Consider the following 15,930-nt stretch of genomic DNA (forward strand, 5'->3'; position numbering starts at 1 on the left):
TAACACTAGCTGACCCTCATTTCTCATCTTTTAGCAAGATGAACTGGTTGCAACTAGGACAGAGAGTTTTTGTCGAGGAACGTGAAGCCAGGCATGCGGAAAAGTTGCACGAATACTCTCATTTGCCATGGGATTCCATTTATAACGTCATGGTGCGTAGATACTTTTTTCTTATTTCATTTTATAGCCGAAAAAAAAGGAGAAGGAAATTTTTCAGACGTTAGGCAAAATCGGAAGCGTAGCTGATATTTCGGAAGATTGGCAAACAGTAGTTGTTCGTTTTTATCTCTGGTCTCGAAACGATGAATTTGGTATCTTCGGTGATAACCAACTAGTAAGTTGTGATAGATTTTTTAAATTCTTTTTAGGTCATACGTAAGTTCAGGAAAATAAGGTTTAAAGTAAGTGAAAAGAGTAATTGCGGAGTGTTTGAGGACAATCACAGCAGAGCTTTCTTCCATTCTTTCTTCTTCCAATTATTATTAGTACTTAGTATTAATTTACTTCCAATTATTATTAATATTTATTTATTATTAATCTTATCCCAATAATTATTAATTATTAACAACCTTTTTTGAGCTTGACATTTGACTTCAACAGATTAAGCCCTGAACTGAAAACTATGTATGGACGTTAGATAGGCGGTATATTGTTAGGTAAGGACATGAAAACACATATTTCTCGTATAAAAGGCACACAGCTTTGGAAATTTTTCCCTTTAAAGTATTGGAACTGATTAAGACCTTGAAACATCAGATGAAAATTTCATTTGGAACTAAAAGGAGACAAGAGTAAAATCTATAACGACAGATTTCAATCCTAAAAAAAAATGCAAAAGAGGACTTTCTTCCATCTGTTCCTACTTAGAGGATAATTATTTATCATAGAACTTTCTAAAATTCTTGATCTCTTAATCTTCAGATGGCAGTTGACGTCGTCTGGCACGCTCGTGCGCTTCGACCGCTGTACAAAATTCATTTCGAGATTGGAGATCATGCTGTGCTCGAACAAGTTGATCGAGAAGAACAACTTGTGAGTGACCATAACGATCCATAAATTTTAGCCACCATTTTGAATTCTATTCAGGAAGTACATTTTGTGACTATACGATCTGTGGTCAGTTCTATCGGAGATGATCAGCTGTTTTGCCTTGAGTCACTAGGAAAACAAATGTTTTTTTGGACACAAGAGGATCGTCCATCGGATGCCCTTCTGCCAATTTATACCGGTAAATTTGGAAATAGAATAGCTAGACAGGCTAGCAGATGACTGCAGTTGCACAAAATTCCAGACAGTAATTTCGGGTGCCTTTCGCAAGTTTTTCGAGAGTACAGTGATCTACAAGTAGACACCTCAGCCTCTCGTTTACGTCATGGAGTTTTGTCCTCAAATGAAGGTTCTCAAATGGCAACAGCAATCGCTAATTGGGATAAAAGTGATAGTGGTCCGTCGCATTTTGCGATGACTGCACAAAATCACTTCGATCAGGTATTTTTTTTTTCATTTATTGTTGGTCACATAAGCTATTTATTCTGATTCAGTTGAATTGTGTATCCGAAAATGGCTATACGCCATTAATGTGTGCAGTAGCAGATGGGAATTGGACATCTACCGTAACATTATTATCTCTTGGAGCACAACGCGACGCTGCTGACGCGAACGGCAACACACTTCTGCATATGGCAGCTGAAAGGTATTTTTGTTTTTGGGATGCGTTGTTCTGAGATGTACAATTACTAGAGAGAATATGTTGTGACTATTTGATTCCGGGTAAGGAATCCTTGGGGTGGGTGTAGTGTAGCGGTTAGAGGTTCCGTTTCCTGCACGATCGATCGGAGGTTCGAATCCGATCTTACTTGGAAGTTCGCAGACCTTTCTGGTAGCGTTAGCAGCACAATTCAGCATAAGAAAATACTTCTGCTTGCACAATCAATCAGAAGTTCGACTCCGCCCTAGTGCCAACCAGATCTTTCATTTCTCCTGTGTCGATAAATTGGTACAAGACTTGTCCGGGAGGATAAAAATACTGACTTCACACATTGGTTAGCCACCGCAAGTCGTATGGGCCAGTTATACGTCCGTTAGCCTCAAACGATTCTGAATTGAAGTGAACGTGGAGGCGCATCCTAAGCGGATTGATTAACGCCAGAAACTTTATCCTTTATTAAGAAATCCTTTTATCGAGTGCCTTTCCTGCGCTTGTTTTTCTTTTTTCTTCTGCTTTAGACTGTTATTGCAAAACTACACTAACTGAACTTGATTTTCGAGCGCATAAATGTCCATAGAGCACAAAAACCGTCCCCACGTGATAAATGGTTTCCCGACTTGAGAGAGCGACACTCCATCAACTGGCAGTTCATCAACGAAAGTGAACAGCTAAGTCACCCGGAGCTGGCGAAAGTCAAACGGCGCCTGACAGCTAAGGTTGACTTCTGTGCCCCTGAGACGATTCCAAGTGCAGTTCGAGCACAGTTCAGTTGGAGCAGTTCTGGATGCTCCCGACTTCAATTGAGAATAATCTGAGATTTATGAGCGCCCGAGTAGCCCATGCAATGATTTGCGTGGACAGCCTATGTATCAAGTCAGTGTTTTTATCGGCCCAGAGAAGATAACTGCCAATTTGTCGACCACAGAGAGTTGAGAAGCTTGGTCGCCCTGGGACGATTTCGAACGACAGAGCGCATGGTGGTAGCAGACGAAACTCTTACCAACTGCGCTACACCGTCATAGGACAGATATTAATTTGGTCTGAATTATCCATAAATGTATCATAGACAGAAGTAAGCAAAGATAGGATCAGCTAATATGCTGCTTAAATTTCACAGAGTAAATATCTCTTCTTTTCACATCCGTGTGGTGAGTTGTCCTGGAGCAGAAAGTGAGAGATTCTCTAATGAAATTTTAAAATAACTGTCTTCTGCCTCCTCCTTGTGTTCCAAAGGGAGAAACAAAGTTCATACTGCATTGTGAAGACCTTAACCACAATTGAATTCCAATTGAGAACTCAAATTAGAGCAAACATCCTTCAGGACAAAAAATAATCAATTATGCACGTTGGTTTGCTGCTCTAAAATGCACCTACTCGGTATTTTTTCCAACATAATCTTGTTGCACAACTAAATTGATTCTCTTTCCAGAGGTCACGTGATGATCCTTGAAGGTCTACTGATGTTCCTTGGAAATGAAGTGAATAGGCCGAATTCGGACGGGAATACACCGATGCATCTAGCAGCTAGAGGACAACATGCTGCATGTTTGGATCGACTGTTAAACACCAATCATCTGCACAGTAATATTCAGGTGATTTAAATAAGTTTGTGTTCTATACCACATGAAACTTTTCGAGCCACACATGCGATGGTCGGACGCGGTGCTCCCTTTCATTTTTGTGTGGTTGGCGAAGGAACCCCTTCACTTTTGGTCGATTAGCGAAGAGATCCTCACCATTTAAGCTGCACCCCATGAGCTTAATCCCCTTAACCTGAGTAGGGTCCGGCTCCTCTCTATCGCACCTATGTTTCGAGCTAAAAATTCCTGGAAAAAATCCCCAATACATAGTTTACAGTTTTACATAGTTTTGCTTCGTTTCAGAATGCGAATGGTGATAGTCCAATGCATATCGTGTGCGGTCTTCCCGAATCACCAACAAAAATTGCAATGGTTGGACGTCTTCTAGCAAACGCTAGATTGAATCTTCATCTTTACAATGAAGATGAACTCACACCCGTGCATATCGCTATCTCAAAGGATTGCTACAAGTTTGTTACTTTCGATATTAATACGGAAAACATTTTTTAAAAAAATTAAAAAATAGAGAAATATATAAAAATTGTTATGAATACGAGAATCACACGTGAAATTCGAGAAAAAAATCAAGCAGAAGACCGATCACATCCTGTAATGCCCTTTAAATGGGAACAGCGAAAGATTTCAATGATTTCTTCGGACTGAAATAGAAATATTGAGAATAGAAAAATAGAAAAATAAGAAAAGCCGATTTTTGAGGATAGTAAAATTTTCCAAGATTGCTTGATTTATTCCTTTCTTCCTGGACACGAGTAGCATTAGGCTCTTGATATTCTTGGTTTTGTTTTTGTTGAAATTGAAGTAAAAAAAGTTCCAAAAGAGCAAAAAAAAAGGTGCGATTGTGCATCAGACCTTTTTAAAGGCATCACGGTGATTCCCTCCATTTCTTGCTAATTGCCGTAAAAAAACGGCCCGGAAGATGCGGCGCCGCACCAGACTGGCCCGCTCCAATCGAACCTTTTGTACAAAATGGTGCACCAAAACGAATGAAGCCGTATCTTCCGGGTCGTTTTTTACGGCAATTAGGAAGAAATGGACGGAGTCACCCCCTCTCCATAGTCTCCCATCCTGTATATGAATACTCCACCTGAAATCTGCACCACCTCAGATTCGTGGAGTGATGCCTTTAAAGTCATTGATAATGAGATCAGTTTTCCAAAATGGCTAAGTTTTGCAATTAAAACGGAATTTCGCAGCCATACCGTTTTCTTATTTTTCTTGGTTTTCCACTATATAGTAGAACTTTGGGGAAGAGGGAAAGAGAAGAGAGGAACGCGAAAGAGAAAAAGCGCCATGTGAACAAGTTCAGCGATTCAGAACTATGGAGCTCATTATGCAATCAAGACCACAACAGCTAAACGCAGACACTGGTAATGGTTTCTCTCCCCTTCTACTGGCTGCTTTTTATGGAAGACGGAAATGTACGGAATCATTAATTGAGGTAAAAGCGAATGGTTCACTTTAAATCATAACTTTGACCATACAAACATGTTTATAATTGCTGCAAGTTTTTGACATTAGGATAAAACGAGAACTTGTGAGTTTATCTAGTCCTTAGAAGGAACACAGTAAGTGGTCCACGAATTTTCTATCTCGAAACAGAAGTAATAAACAGTACTCTTCTGAATGTGAAGGAGCGCAATGGATGGCCGATGAGGAAAGACGAGGCTGCAGAGGGTATTCATTATTATATTCAAGCTTCAACTAAAGAGAGAGACCACATTGACTTTACAATAAATTCTATCACTTTATTGAAACTCTGATTTTACAGGAAAGAATTTCAAATATAACACAATATAATGTAATAAATCTCCTCTTATATCTTATCTCTTATCCCTCCTTTTAGTATAATGTAATGTAATTGGGTGCTGTACACAAAATTTTGGACCACAAAAATCGCAGATCTTCTTGAAAGCGTCCAATACATCGTGATATCGTAAAAGAATCGCACAAAATTCGATTTCAAGAAGATGAAGTATATGGACCCTTGAGGAGAGCAGCCTCAGTGCTCACAATCACTGTCGTGCCCCGGCTCTGCTCCAAGGAGGAGCTGCAGGCATCAATGGCCAGGACACAGGGATAAGGACGAGGAGGGACTCGCGCTGGGCTAGACACTGTATGGGGCTAGCACCTCCGGACCCTGCAGGTATGCGCCCACGAACCCGTTTCCCTGCCCCCAATTCCCTCCTCAGGGACCTCGGAGCTGCCTCGCTGTCTCTGTCCCAACCCTGTTGGTGTGGAGAAAGTGGTACAATGTGGTACATGCGGATTACAAAAGTGGTTTATTACTATGATATCAAAACACGGGAATATTACACGACGTAACAGATGGATCGATCGGAACCTCTCAGATGGTTACGTGGTAGTAATTTCCGGCTTCAGGATTTATAGCGGTGTGCTGTTCGGACACCGTTGCAGGCAGCCGTGGTATTGCGGTTATAGATGACTGTAGACGATTGTAGATGGTTCTAGATGGTTATAGATGGTTAGCGGGGAACGATCTAATACGACGAAGTATAAGAACTAACACCACAAAAGGGTAGAAGAGAAGCTGGACCACGAGAGCTCGGAACTAGCCCTCATATAGTACGGATGGTGCGGAAAACCTACCGTAATACTTTGCCATTGGCAAGGTTTCCCGCTCGTCGCATGAGAAAATGGTGGCGGCTGGCCAGAAAATTCGTGGTGGGCACGACGCACACCGCTAAGCTTTTTCACACCCTGCCTGCTGAAACTAAAGTGGCCAACTAATGCACGTTAGCAAAACATTTTTTAATACGGAAAAACGAGTCCACATGATATCGGCAATCATTCCTCAACTTCCTTGCCTTCTGTTTCTCATCCGTAAATCCTCCACACTAGTTGTCGTGAATAAGATGTAAAGAACATTGATTGAAGGACATCATGTTAGCAAACAGGATCTTGAAAAATATACTATTCGTTACTAACCACATATGCTACTTCAAAAAGTTGATTTGAAAATAGCAATCCCGAGTGCCCCACTTCTAAAACTTCGGCCTTGCGTACAGAGTTTATGTTTTCTTTCCGTTCCAATGGGATGGAGGTGGAACCTTGTAAGCGACCTGACATTTCACCAACCTCGTCTTTATCAAACGCCTGAAAATGATTCAAGGATATTGATCCTATGGATATCCCATCAAACTCCACCTATTTCCTTGTCCCGCCTCGATATCGATCTAAGTGCAGTGCGTAAGAATTCGTAAGAATTTCCACAACAGTCTCGAATTGTTCAGTTGAATGCTGATGTATGTCGATTTTCGAAGCTGGGCCGTACGGCCCTGCACCTGGCTCTTGAAACGTGGCACGGATCAGTCGACAAAGATATGGACAGGCTGGCATGCGTTCAGGTTAGTTTCTAGATCTGTAATAAAGTAAAAGAGAGAGGATAGAGTGTCGACTGGCGGTAACCAATCCGCTTAGAATGTGTTCGCTTTAACTCAGAGTCATTAGAGGTTTACAAACGCGTGTCTAGCCGATAAGATGACTATCGAGTCTTGTCGCTCTGTCAAGTCAGTGCTTCGTTTGAAGTTTACAAACGTGTAACTGGCCTATGCCTATACAATGACTTGCGGTGGCTAGCCGATGTGTCAAGTCAGTGCTTTTATCCTCCCAGACAAGTGGTGCCAATTTATCAAACTCGAAGAGATGAAAGGCATGGTAGCTAGGGAACAATAGCTATAGAGCAATTTTTAAACATTTTTTTGCCGTCACTTTAACTGAAATCAAAATTAAAGGCATCACCCCACGAATCTGAGGTGATACGGATTTCAGGTGGAGTATTCGTATAAGGGATCGTAGATTATTGAGCTAATTGGCGTTGAAAAACGGCCCGGAGGATGCAGCGTGTGCACACGGCTGGCGCGCCCCAATCAAACTTGTTGTGGAAAATCGCGCGCCGGAACGGTCGAAGCCGTATATTCTGGGCCGTTTTTTGCGGCTGTTAGGAAGAAATGGACGGAATCACCCTCCATCCTTAATCTACGATCCCGTATACGAACATTTTACGACAACAACACATTTACGCCATTTTCTACAACGAGTTTTTTCTATTTTCTTTTCTTGTGCACACGCCGCATCTTCCGGGCCGTTTTTTTAACGGGATTCAGGAAGAAATGGACGGAATCACCCTTCTCTTCATAATCTACTATCCCGTATATGAATACCCCATTTGTATCACCTCAGATTCGTGGGGTGATGCCTTTAAACTAATAAGGAACAAAATACGAAGATGAATTCGAGGTAAAGGTAGCGAACCGTCTCTCCTAATTTTTTTCTCCCTATCTCTCTCTAACGGATCTTCTGCTTTAGGGCTTGGCATCCTTCAAAAGACTAACCAAAACGGATTCCTTTCAGCGGATATTTTTCTTTTGTTTCACAGGCGCTAGTACAAGCAGGTTGTCCACTTAATGCTCAAGACTGTGATGGTCAGACAGCAGCACATCTTTTGGTGAGAGAACTAAATCGCTTCACAGAAACATCACGTGAATGTAATGTCGTCAATTTGCCAAATACGGTGTTCTATGCGATTAACTCATGCAACGATCTTGTTAACATGGTAAATATGATTGTACGGATCACACAGTTCTGATTTATGGGATTGTTTCACTCCAGAATCTTCACGATATTGCAAGTCGAGTACGTCCTCATTGGCAACTTGCGTGTCTTTGCTTCTTAGCTGCTCGAGGAGCTGATGTAACAGTGAGGTTGGTCATTTTTTTGTTCTAATCTACAGCTTATGGCCAGAAAAGTTTGCCATGGAACAAACTGCATAAACTTCCCCGTCTGGGAAACAAAAATAGTCGATCTCTCAATTTTTACAGTGATCGATTCGGTATATCAGTGGTGGACGGGTGTCTAGACGAACGAATTCGAAACCTGATTTTCGACATTGCCGAGAAGAGACCAAGGTATAGATAGTTCTGAATAATATCGGATCCATTTATGATGCAATCTTTGGGAAATCGTGATATGAACTTTAACGGTTCAACCAATTCGGAATCGTTGAGATTTTATGAACGCGTCTTGCCGTACACAATGGCCTGCAGGCTCAGCCGATGAATCAAATCAATGTTTTTGTCCACTCTGACAAGTCTGGTACCAATTTATCGACCCCGGAGGGATCAAAGACTTAATTGACCTAAGGGCGGTTTCTTCCATTGATCGATCGTGCATTCGCCGCGGAACCCTTTTCCAACTTCGGCTACATGCAATAGTTAGCAAAAAGAGATTTTCTTGAATTGGATTTTTTAAACTTCGGTACTGAATATCCTGGTATATCGATTGTATCATAGCGTACCTCACGCTTCCTTATGCGTCCAAATCGTAAACAATGAAATCGGAAATAGCTCGGGTTTCTGCGTTTACATGGATGTGGTTGTGCACAAGGCGAACTAGATTCGAAAAATAAATCATGTAAATGATAGGAAGAATCATAAAATAAAGACAAAAGTTGGAGTAGAGAACGAGCGCTCAAAGTCAATAATGACCAAAACCCTCTCAATCGTAGAAGTTGGATTCACGTCGGTTTTTGTTGGAGAAACAGATGTTTACATCAAGGATATCATCTCAACAATGCCCCTAAATGCCATATTTTACGAAAAAAAGAACTTCTTTCTTGTTTCGCACACGGGGTTTGGTGAACGACTTCTGCTTGTATCGATTAGTAAGATGATCTTTTATCTAATCTTTGCCATAATATGGGAAACTCACGTTATAAACTCGTAGGATTTTGTTTATCCAGTGCAGATCACCTTATCATTCTTATACCATTTCACTGGACTTGGTTGGGATAGGATTAGTTAGGATACGTTGCATTTCCCTAAAGTAGCTCCTAATGTTCGGCCGAACGCGGAGGTATGGTCAGTACTCGATTACTTTGAGAAAAACATTTCAGGAAACGTAATTTAGGTCATGCCTTCCAATGACTAAAGCGACATTTGTCGAATTTGATCCATCTGGAGTGACTATGTGTACATTCAACTGTGAAGACTCCCAAGCTGACGTCTATTTTGTCCCGTGCGGTCATCGTGTTGTATGTAAAGAATGCGCTAGGAGCACTCCCCTGAGAAGATGCCCACTATGCTATCAACTGATCGCAAAGGCTATATCCGGTAAGTGGGGACCAATTCTCGCTTCGTTACTGTCCACGTGAAAATAGTGTTGGATGAAATAATAAATAAATAATAATAAAATAATGAAAAAATGACAGGATGTTTTTTTTTCAGATGGAGTAGAAGTGCAAATTGGTGCAGCGACACAAAAAAACACCGCTATTTCGGAAGAAGAACAACGTCGAATCCTTGCCGAGGAAGAAATTGAGCGAATAACAGCTGCGGCAGCCAAACAAGCAAAATTGGATGCAGAACGAGGTTGGTGATGGTTTGTCCTGAGGAAATACATCCTACATCAACAAGTTGAACGTAATTCCAGAAAAATTACGTGAATTGGAGGAATTAAAAGAGAAGTTGGCACAGCTTGAGATGGAAACGTCTTGTACAATCTGCATGGATGCACGACCTAGCGTTAGTGATGTTTTATATGCAGTATTAAAGTATACGGTATTTACATGAAGTGTAATTAATGTAATTGTAAATGTAATCGTAGTATTATAGTATAGTAAGCTGTTAATTCAATCAAAAATCAATCCAGTTCAATATTGATCACGTTAATTAATCAATTGATTTACTCTTTAGATCGTCTTCAACTGCGGTCACACAGCATGCTCGGATTGCACCCCATTGCTGAAGTCCTGTCACATTTGCCGTCAAACTATCACAAAAAGGCAGACGCTATACGCGTAGATAATCACGTACTTAAAAAAAAATAATTTTTTTCTCTTAATATGCAAAGACAATTTCAGTCTAGACACTCAGCAAAAACATATAAGAATGAAAATCTCTTCCCTAATGTTTGTACACTGAAATTATGTGTTGGAATAGAAGAGGTTTTTTGTCCTGCAATAAACTTATTCGATAATTTGTTGAATTTATATCTAATGTCCTGAATTAATGAACTATTCAAATTGCCATATGAAGTTCTGTAGGAGTAGATCCGAGAGGAATTGGATTGAGGGACAAACTCGCAGCTTGTGATTGCGACATGTCTGGTCTGTAAACTATATTCGGGTCAAAACAACATGAAACACGGACATTTGCGCAAGCGGCTGCGCTCAAAGCGGAGCGGTGGAGCGTAGTGGTTGGGATCGTGTAAGGATCCACGCTACCGCCACACACCTCTGCAGTTCGCCATGGTCCCACCTCGATCCCAACCGCTGCCTCCACCGCAACGCTTCCGAGCGCGGCCGCTTGCGCAACGGTCCGTGCTTCATGGCGTTTTGACCCAACTATATGTAGAAGAAGAATGCTTACATACATGCAGTAAAAAAAAATATGACATGAATAAGACACTAATTTGAAGAAAAAAGGAGAGAAAACAAAAAAAAAAAAAAAAATGAAATTGGCACTGCTGTCCTTTTAGAAGAAAAGTTAACGAATTTGACATCATCTAGTTAGGATAGTGCTGTATAGATGTACGAAAACAGAAAACAGCCGGAACATTGGGTGTCCCGACGTGCTAGTGTATGTAAGGATCATTGATCATGTGTAGGTCAGAGCACAGGAATCAGGGATCATGTACAGATCGCAATGGTTACGTTCCCTCCTTTTTGCACCCTTCCTGATTTCTTTACAGTTCTGTACGCTAATGATACACGAGATAATCTATCTACAGCCTATAATCAACCAAAACCCGAGCGGAGCATGTCAGAAACTAGAACAACTGGCATTCTATTATATATATTTCCAGTTCTATATGTGGACGAATTTTGAACTGAAAATATATATAATAGAATGCCAGTTGTTCGGGCGGGTGTGGTGTAGCGGTTAGAGGTTCCGCTTCCTGCACGATCGATCGGAGGTTCGAATCCGCCCTAGTGCTCACCAAACCTTTCATCCCTCCGGGGTCGATAAATTGGTACCAGACTTGTCTGGGAGGATAAAAGCACTGACTTGACACATCGACTAGCCACCGCAAGTCACTGTGTCGGCCAGATACACGTTCGTAAACCTCAAACGATTCTGAATTGAAGTGAACGTGATGGCGCGGGTCCCAAGTGGATTGACTTAACGCCAGATACTTTATCTTTTATCCTTTATCCTTATATTTTCAGCTCGGGACCCACAACAACAAACAGATAAATAGAAGGATAGAGGAAAAATCACGTCGTTACCGGTTCTCCCTCTTCATTTTTTTTACCCTTTCTGTAGACTTTTCGTAGAAACTTCCATCTATCTACTATAGATGCATCACTGGAGTGAACTAATATTCAACAATTCTAGTTTATTCCCATCTTCTCTCAGAACCCTTTCATAAAAAAAGTTAGATGTTACCTATACAATGACTTCCGAAGTTTAACACAAGCTTCATGGTATTTTCATTGCCTTTAGAAGCAAATCTTCTATCAAAGTACTGTGACCCCAAAAAGATGAGTTGTGTAGGTGGCTTCGGGCAGTGTCAAACCACCGACGGCGTGGATGTACAGAGTCGTAACCTATTGGCACTGCGCTACTCCTCCCCTCAAGAAAAAAAAAACAGGATCAAAAATCATTTGCATGGATTTTCCAAGAGATCTGCGAATCCGATCATCTTTAGCGGAGAGGAAGAGGGGAGCTGTGGTCTACTCTAAATCGAGTGGTGTATTTTTCCAGTGCACCACCATCGATGGCGTGACTGCATTGGCCGTGGCCTTATTTTATACTCATATGATATTCTATTTAGGTATTTTAAGGTCATTAATCATTGTAGCGACGTTCATCAAACAGGTATTCACAGAAATTTCCAGCTTATAGCAGCATAATAAAAAATATGGAAAAAAAAGATAAGGAAGAGAATTAAACTGCATGATGCAGGTGTTAGTAATGTTTTATTTGTTTTTTGTTTTGTTTTGTTTTTTGTTTTTAATTACCGTTGTCACCAAACGCCACAGAAAGTGTGAAGTCCGGCTTTAGCCGGACGTTCAGACTGGTTTACGCATATAAAACGAATTGAAACTTTACCACAAACTTTTTGCTGTCTCCTATTCGAGTGATGAGTTCTCGATGGTTCCTTTATTCTCATCTGCGTCATTCATTTGCGAGTATTGCCTGTGACGTTCAACACTAGGTATAGACTACCTGTAAACTACGCGTATAAACTCTGGACTTATTGGATTCTAAGTGGAGTAATTCTAATGATTCTAAAATCGGTAAACGGTAGATTAGTTAGTTCATTGTGCCTTACGTGAACAATAAATTGTTTCCTTCACATTTTCTTTCGAATCCTTAGCCATCCTTCTGTAGTGCTTCTCGTAACATTTCTGATAATTCCATTTCCCATACGCTCTGTAAGACGGAGTATAGTCGAGTCGAAATTAAAGGCATCACTCCACGAATCTGAGATGGTACGGATTTCAGGTGAAGTATTCGTATACGGGATCGTAGATTAAGGATAGGAGGGTGATTCCGTCCATTTCTTCCTAACAGCCGCAAAAAATACCGTTTCGGGCGTTTCGGCGCGCTATTTTCCACAATGAGTATGATTAGAGCGCGCCAGCTGTGTACACACGCCTCCTCTTCCGGGCCGTTTTTTAACGGCAGTTAGGAAGAAATGGACGGAATCACGCCCCTCTCCAAAATCTACTATGCCGTATACGAATACTCCACCTGAAGTCCGTCTCAGATCCGTGATGGGATGCCTTTAAGGCGCCGCTCCGAACCCAACTGCTAGCTTCATCGCGCCGCTTCGAGCGCAGCCGCTTACGCAACAAACCAAGCTTCATATCGTTTTAACCTTACTATGTTTGTACCAAGTATTGCCTCATCTCGCACAAAAAGCTGGTGCGTTTTTGTTTTTTTTTTTGTTGTTTTTTTGTTTCCTTAATTTTTTAAAGTTGTGAGTAAAACTGTTCCGAAACATAAAGGGTACTTTTCTTCGTTTTTGATATTTCTTCATCTTTTTGCTATCATTCAGTGTTCCTTTTCTGGAATTCATTTGCCCGCGACGATCCAACTGAATCTGCTGTTCAAAGAAAGGAACATAAACTATTTGATGATGTGTGCACAACATGATTGCTGTACTGAAACGGCACTTTCCTCCATCATTTAAATATTCAACATGCACTACTAATACCAAATAGGATGCGTTCCACATATGACCCATTAGGTCAAAGATTTTGATACAGATCTAGCTCGGTGGTTAAGGTTATGCCTTCTTCCTTCCTATTCATTTTTGGACTTTTGAATTTACCCAAAAGACCTCTAGAGTTCTCCGAACCATAGTATCGGGTTCACACGATAGAAGCTTTATTCTCGCTGTGCAGATTAACTTCCATGAGCGAAACAATGTCTACCACATGTTTTTTTTTCTTTACCACTGCGGTCACGAGATTGAGCATCACCAAAATCCTCCTTTATGGCCTTTTTGTGGAATATTCTCTTTGGTTCCATTTGCGGATCAACCATTGATCCCGATCACTTTTTCGAAGCGCCCTCCTGCGCAATGCAGCACGTCAGAAATTAAGTCCTAAAAACCGTTGCTCGGTGGAAGTGACGTAAACCATGGATGTTTGAACAACTTGATGGCTATCCTGTAACATGACTTTCCTATACCATATAAATATTCACCGTGATCAGTTAGCAGCCATAGCTGAATTCGCTTCCACAGAATGCTCCTCTGGCTCTTCACAGCCCTTCTTGTTCTCAACGCTTTCACCCAGGACGCAGTTTTGGCCGAGGTAACTATGAAACGCACCTTATAATGTTGGAATCTTAATTCTGCTGCTTCAGGAATGTTCTGACAAGATAAACTCTAAGATTTGTGCTGCTATAAAGGAGAAGCACGATTGCGCAGGCCAGTTCGGGTATTTTGTCAAGACGCACTGCAAACTCACATGTAACTTCTGTCAGCCCTAGGGGAACAATCCTGCATAAATTCTCTTACTATTCTTGTTCTGGTTTAGTTGCACAAAAAGATTAATCTTACAACAAGGAATACTCATAACAATCTTGTTCACTTCATAAACAGTTGAAAATCCCATCTAATTCTCTTTTCCTTGGCGTATGCGGCAGCGTCTCTGAACTTCGATCGGTGAAGTAGGAGTGAACCTCGAGTCCCTTTTTTCGCTTGCGTAAGGCGGGTTACTCCCAGCATCACCCTTTCAATTCCCCGTTCTATGACGCTGTTCGCATTTTCCTCTTGCTTGCGAAACGTCCACGAGTAGGTCAAAACGGGAAGAACGGTGGTGTTGAATAGGTGAGCAGGGAACCGGATGTTCTTGGTCCTCTTTACTCCATCCTAGATGCTCTTGAATGCTCCCCAAGCCGCTCGTTTCCTTCTGACCAGCTCGGAGGTCAGATCGTTCATCATCTTGATTTCCCGAACTAGATATACATAGCTGGAGCATTCGGATATATTCTTTTCATTGAGCGTGAATGGGGCATCAAAACCCATCCGTTCCTCATAAACATGGTCTTGTCTAGGTTCAGCCGAAGACCGATATTTTTACACGTTTCATCAAATTCAGCCAGCATCCGTTCCGCCTGATTGATGCTTGTTTTTATAAGAACGATGTCATCACCGAAACGAAGATGGTGTAAATGCCGGCCGTCAACTCTCACTCCCATGTCATCCAGTTCCAATCATCGCGTTCTCGAAAGTGTCACTGAATATTTTGGGTGAAATTGTATCACTCTGACCAACCCCTCTCTTCACGTCGATTATGACATCATTGTAGAATGGAGAAATTTTGGTCGTGAAGTTGCTACACAGCTCACGAAGTGCCTTTATATATGGAGTAGGGACGCATTAGTCGTCCAAAGCCTCCATGGCCGCTTCGGTCTCAAATGTATCAAACCCTTTCTTTAAATCGATGAAAGAGAGACACAGCGGCATCTTGTACATTCGCGATACTTCTGTCTGTTTTGAAACCGTGTGTCTGTGGTCTATCGTACTAAACCCTTTTCGAAACACTGCTTGCTCACCTGACTGTCCTTTATCTAATGTTCTTTCTATCCTGTTTAGGATTACTCTTGTGAAGAGCTTGTAGATGACAGACAGTAAGCAGGTTGGAAGATAGTTGCCGATTTCTTGTGGATCTCCCTTCTTATACAACAGCACGGTCTTGCTGGTTTTCCATCAAAAGGATGAAATGATAAAGTCGCATCAGTCCACTTGGTACGTTGGCGCATCCACGCATCCTGTCAGTCCACTTGGGATGCGCCAACGCGTTGCACTGGAATTCGTAATCGTTGAGGTTTTTGGAACGCGTATTGGCCTATACAATGGTTTGCGGGGGCCAGCCGGTGATGAAGTCAGTGTTTTTATCCTCCCAGACAAGTCTGGTACCAATTTATCGACCCGGAGGGATGAAAGGCTTGGTTTGCACTAGGGCGGTTTCAAACCCTCGACCGTGTGGCTACTGTGGGCCTCTAACCGACTGCGTCACACCCGCCCGGTTTTCCAGTAGTTTTCCATAATTTAAAAAGAAAATCTTCATCTGAACAGCTACAGTACAACTCAAATATACAACGTGAATTGTGCAAAAACCGGTATTGTTTCAGAATATTGTGG

At 41.6% G+C, this 15,930-nt stretch overlaps 1 protein-coding gene across 1 annotated transcript; it reads left to right on the forward strand.

Annotated features, from left to right (window-relative positions):
- Positions 1–38: 38 nt before the first annotated feature.
- RB195_007722 (uncharacterized protein) lies at positions 39–10,127 on the forward strand (the record flags this gene model as incomplete). Its single annotated transcript, XM_064181504.1, has 17 exons — positions 39–152; positions 218–334; positions 922–1,032; positions 1,087–1,228; positions 1,292–1,488; positions 1,542–1,693; positions 3,138–3,300; positions 3,592–3,758; positions 4,624–4,747; positions 6,561–6,674; positions 7,706–7,882; positions 7,939–8,030; positions 8,148–8,234; positions 9,235–9,437; positions 9,552–9,695; positions 9,757–9,848; positions 10,020–10,127. 17 exons carry the CDS (start codon positions 39–41, stop codon positions 10,125–10,127), a joined length of 2,304 nt encoding a protein of 767 aa, XP_064038287.1.
- Positions 10,128–15,930: the final 5,803 nt, after the last annotated feature.

This window comes from Necator americanus, chromosome I (assembly GCF_031761385.1).
Source record: "Necator americanus strain Aroian chromosome I, whole genome shotgun sequence".
Lineage (NCBI taxonomy): Eukaryota > Metazoa > Nematoda > Chromadorea > Rhabditida > Ancylostomatidae > Necator > Necator americanus.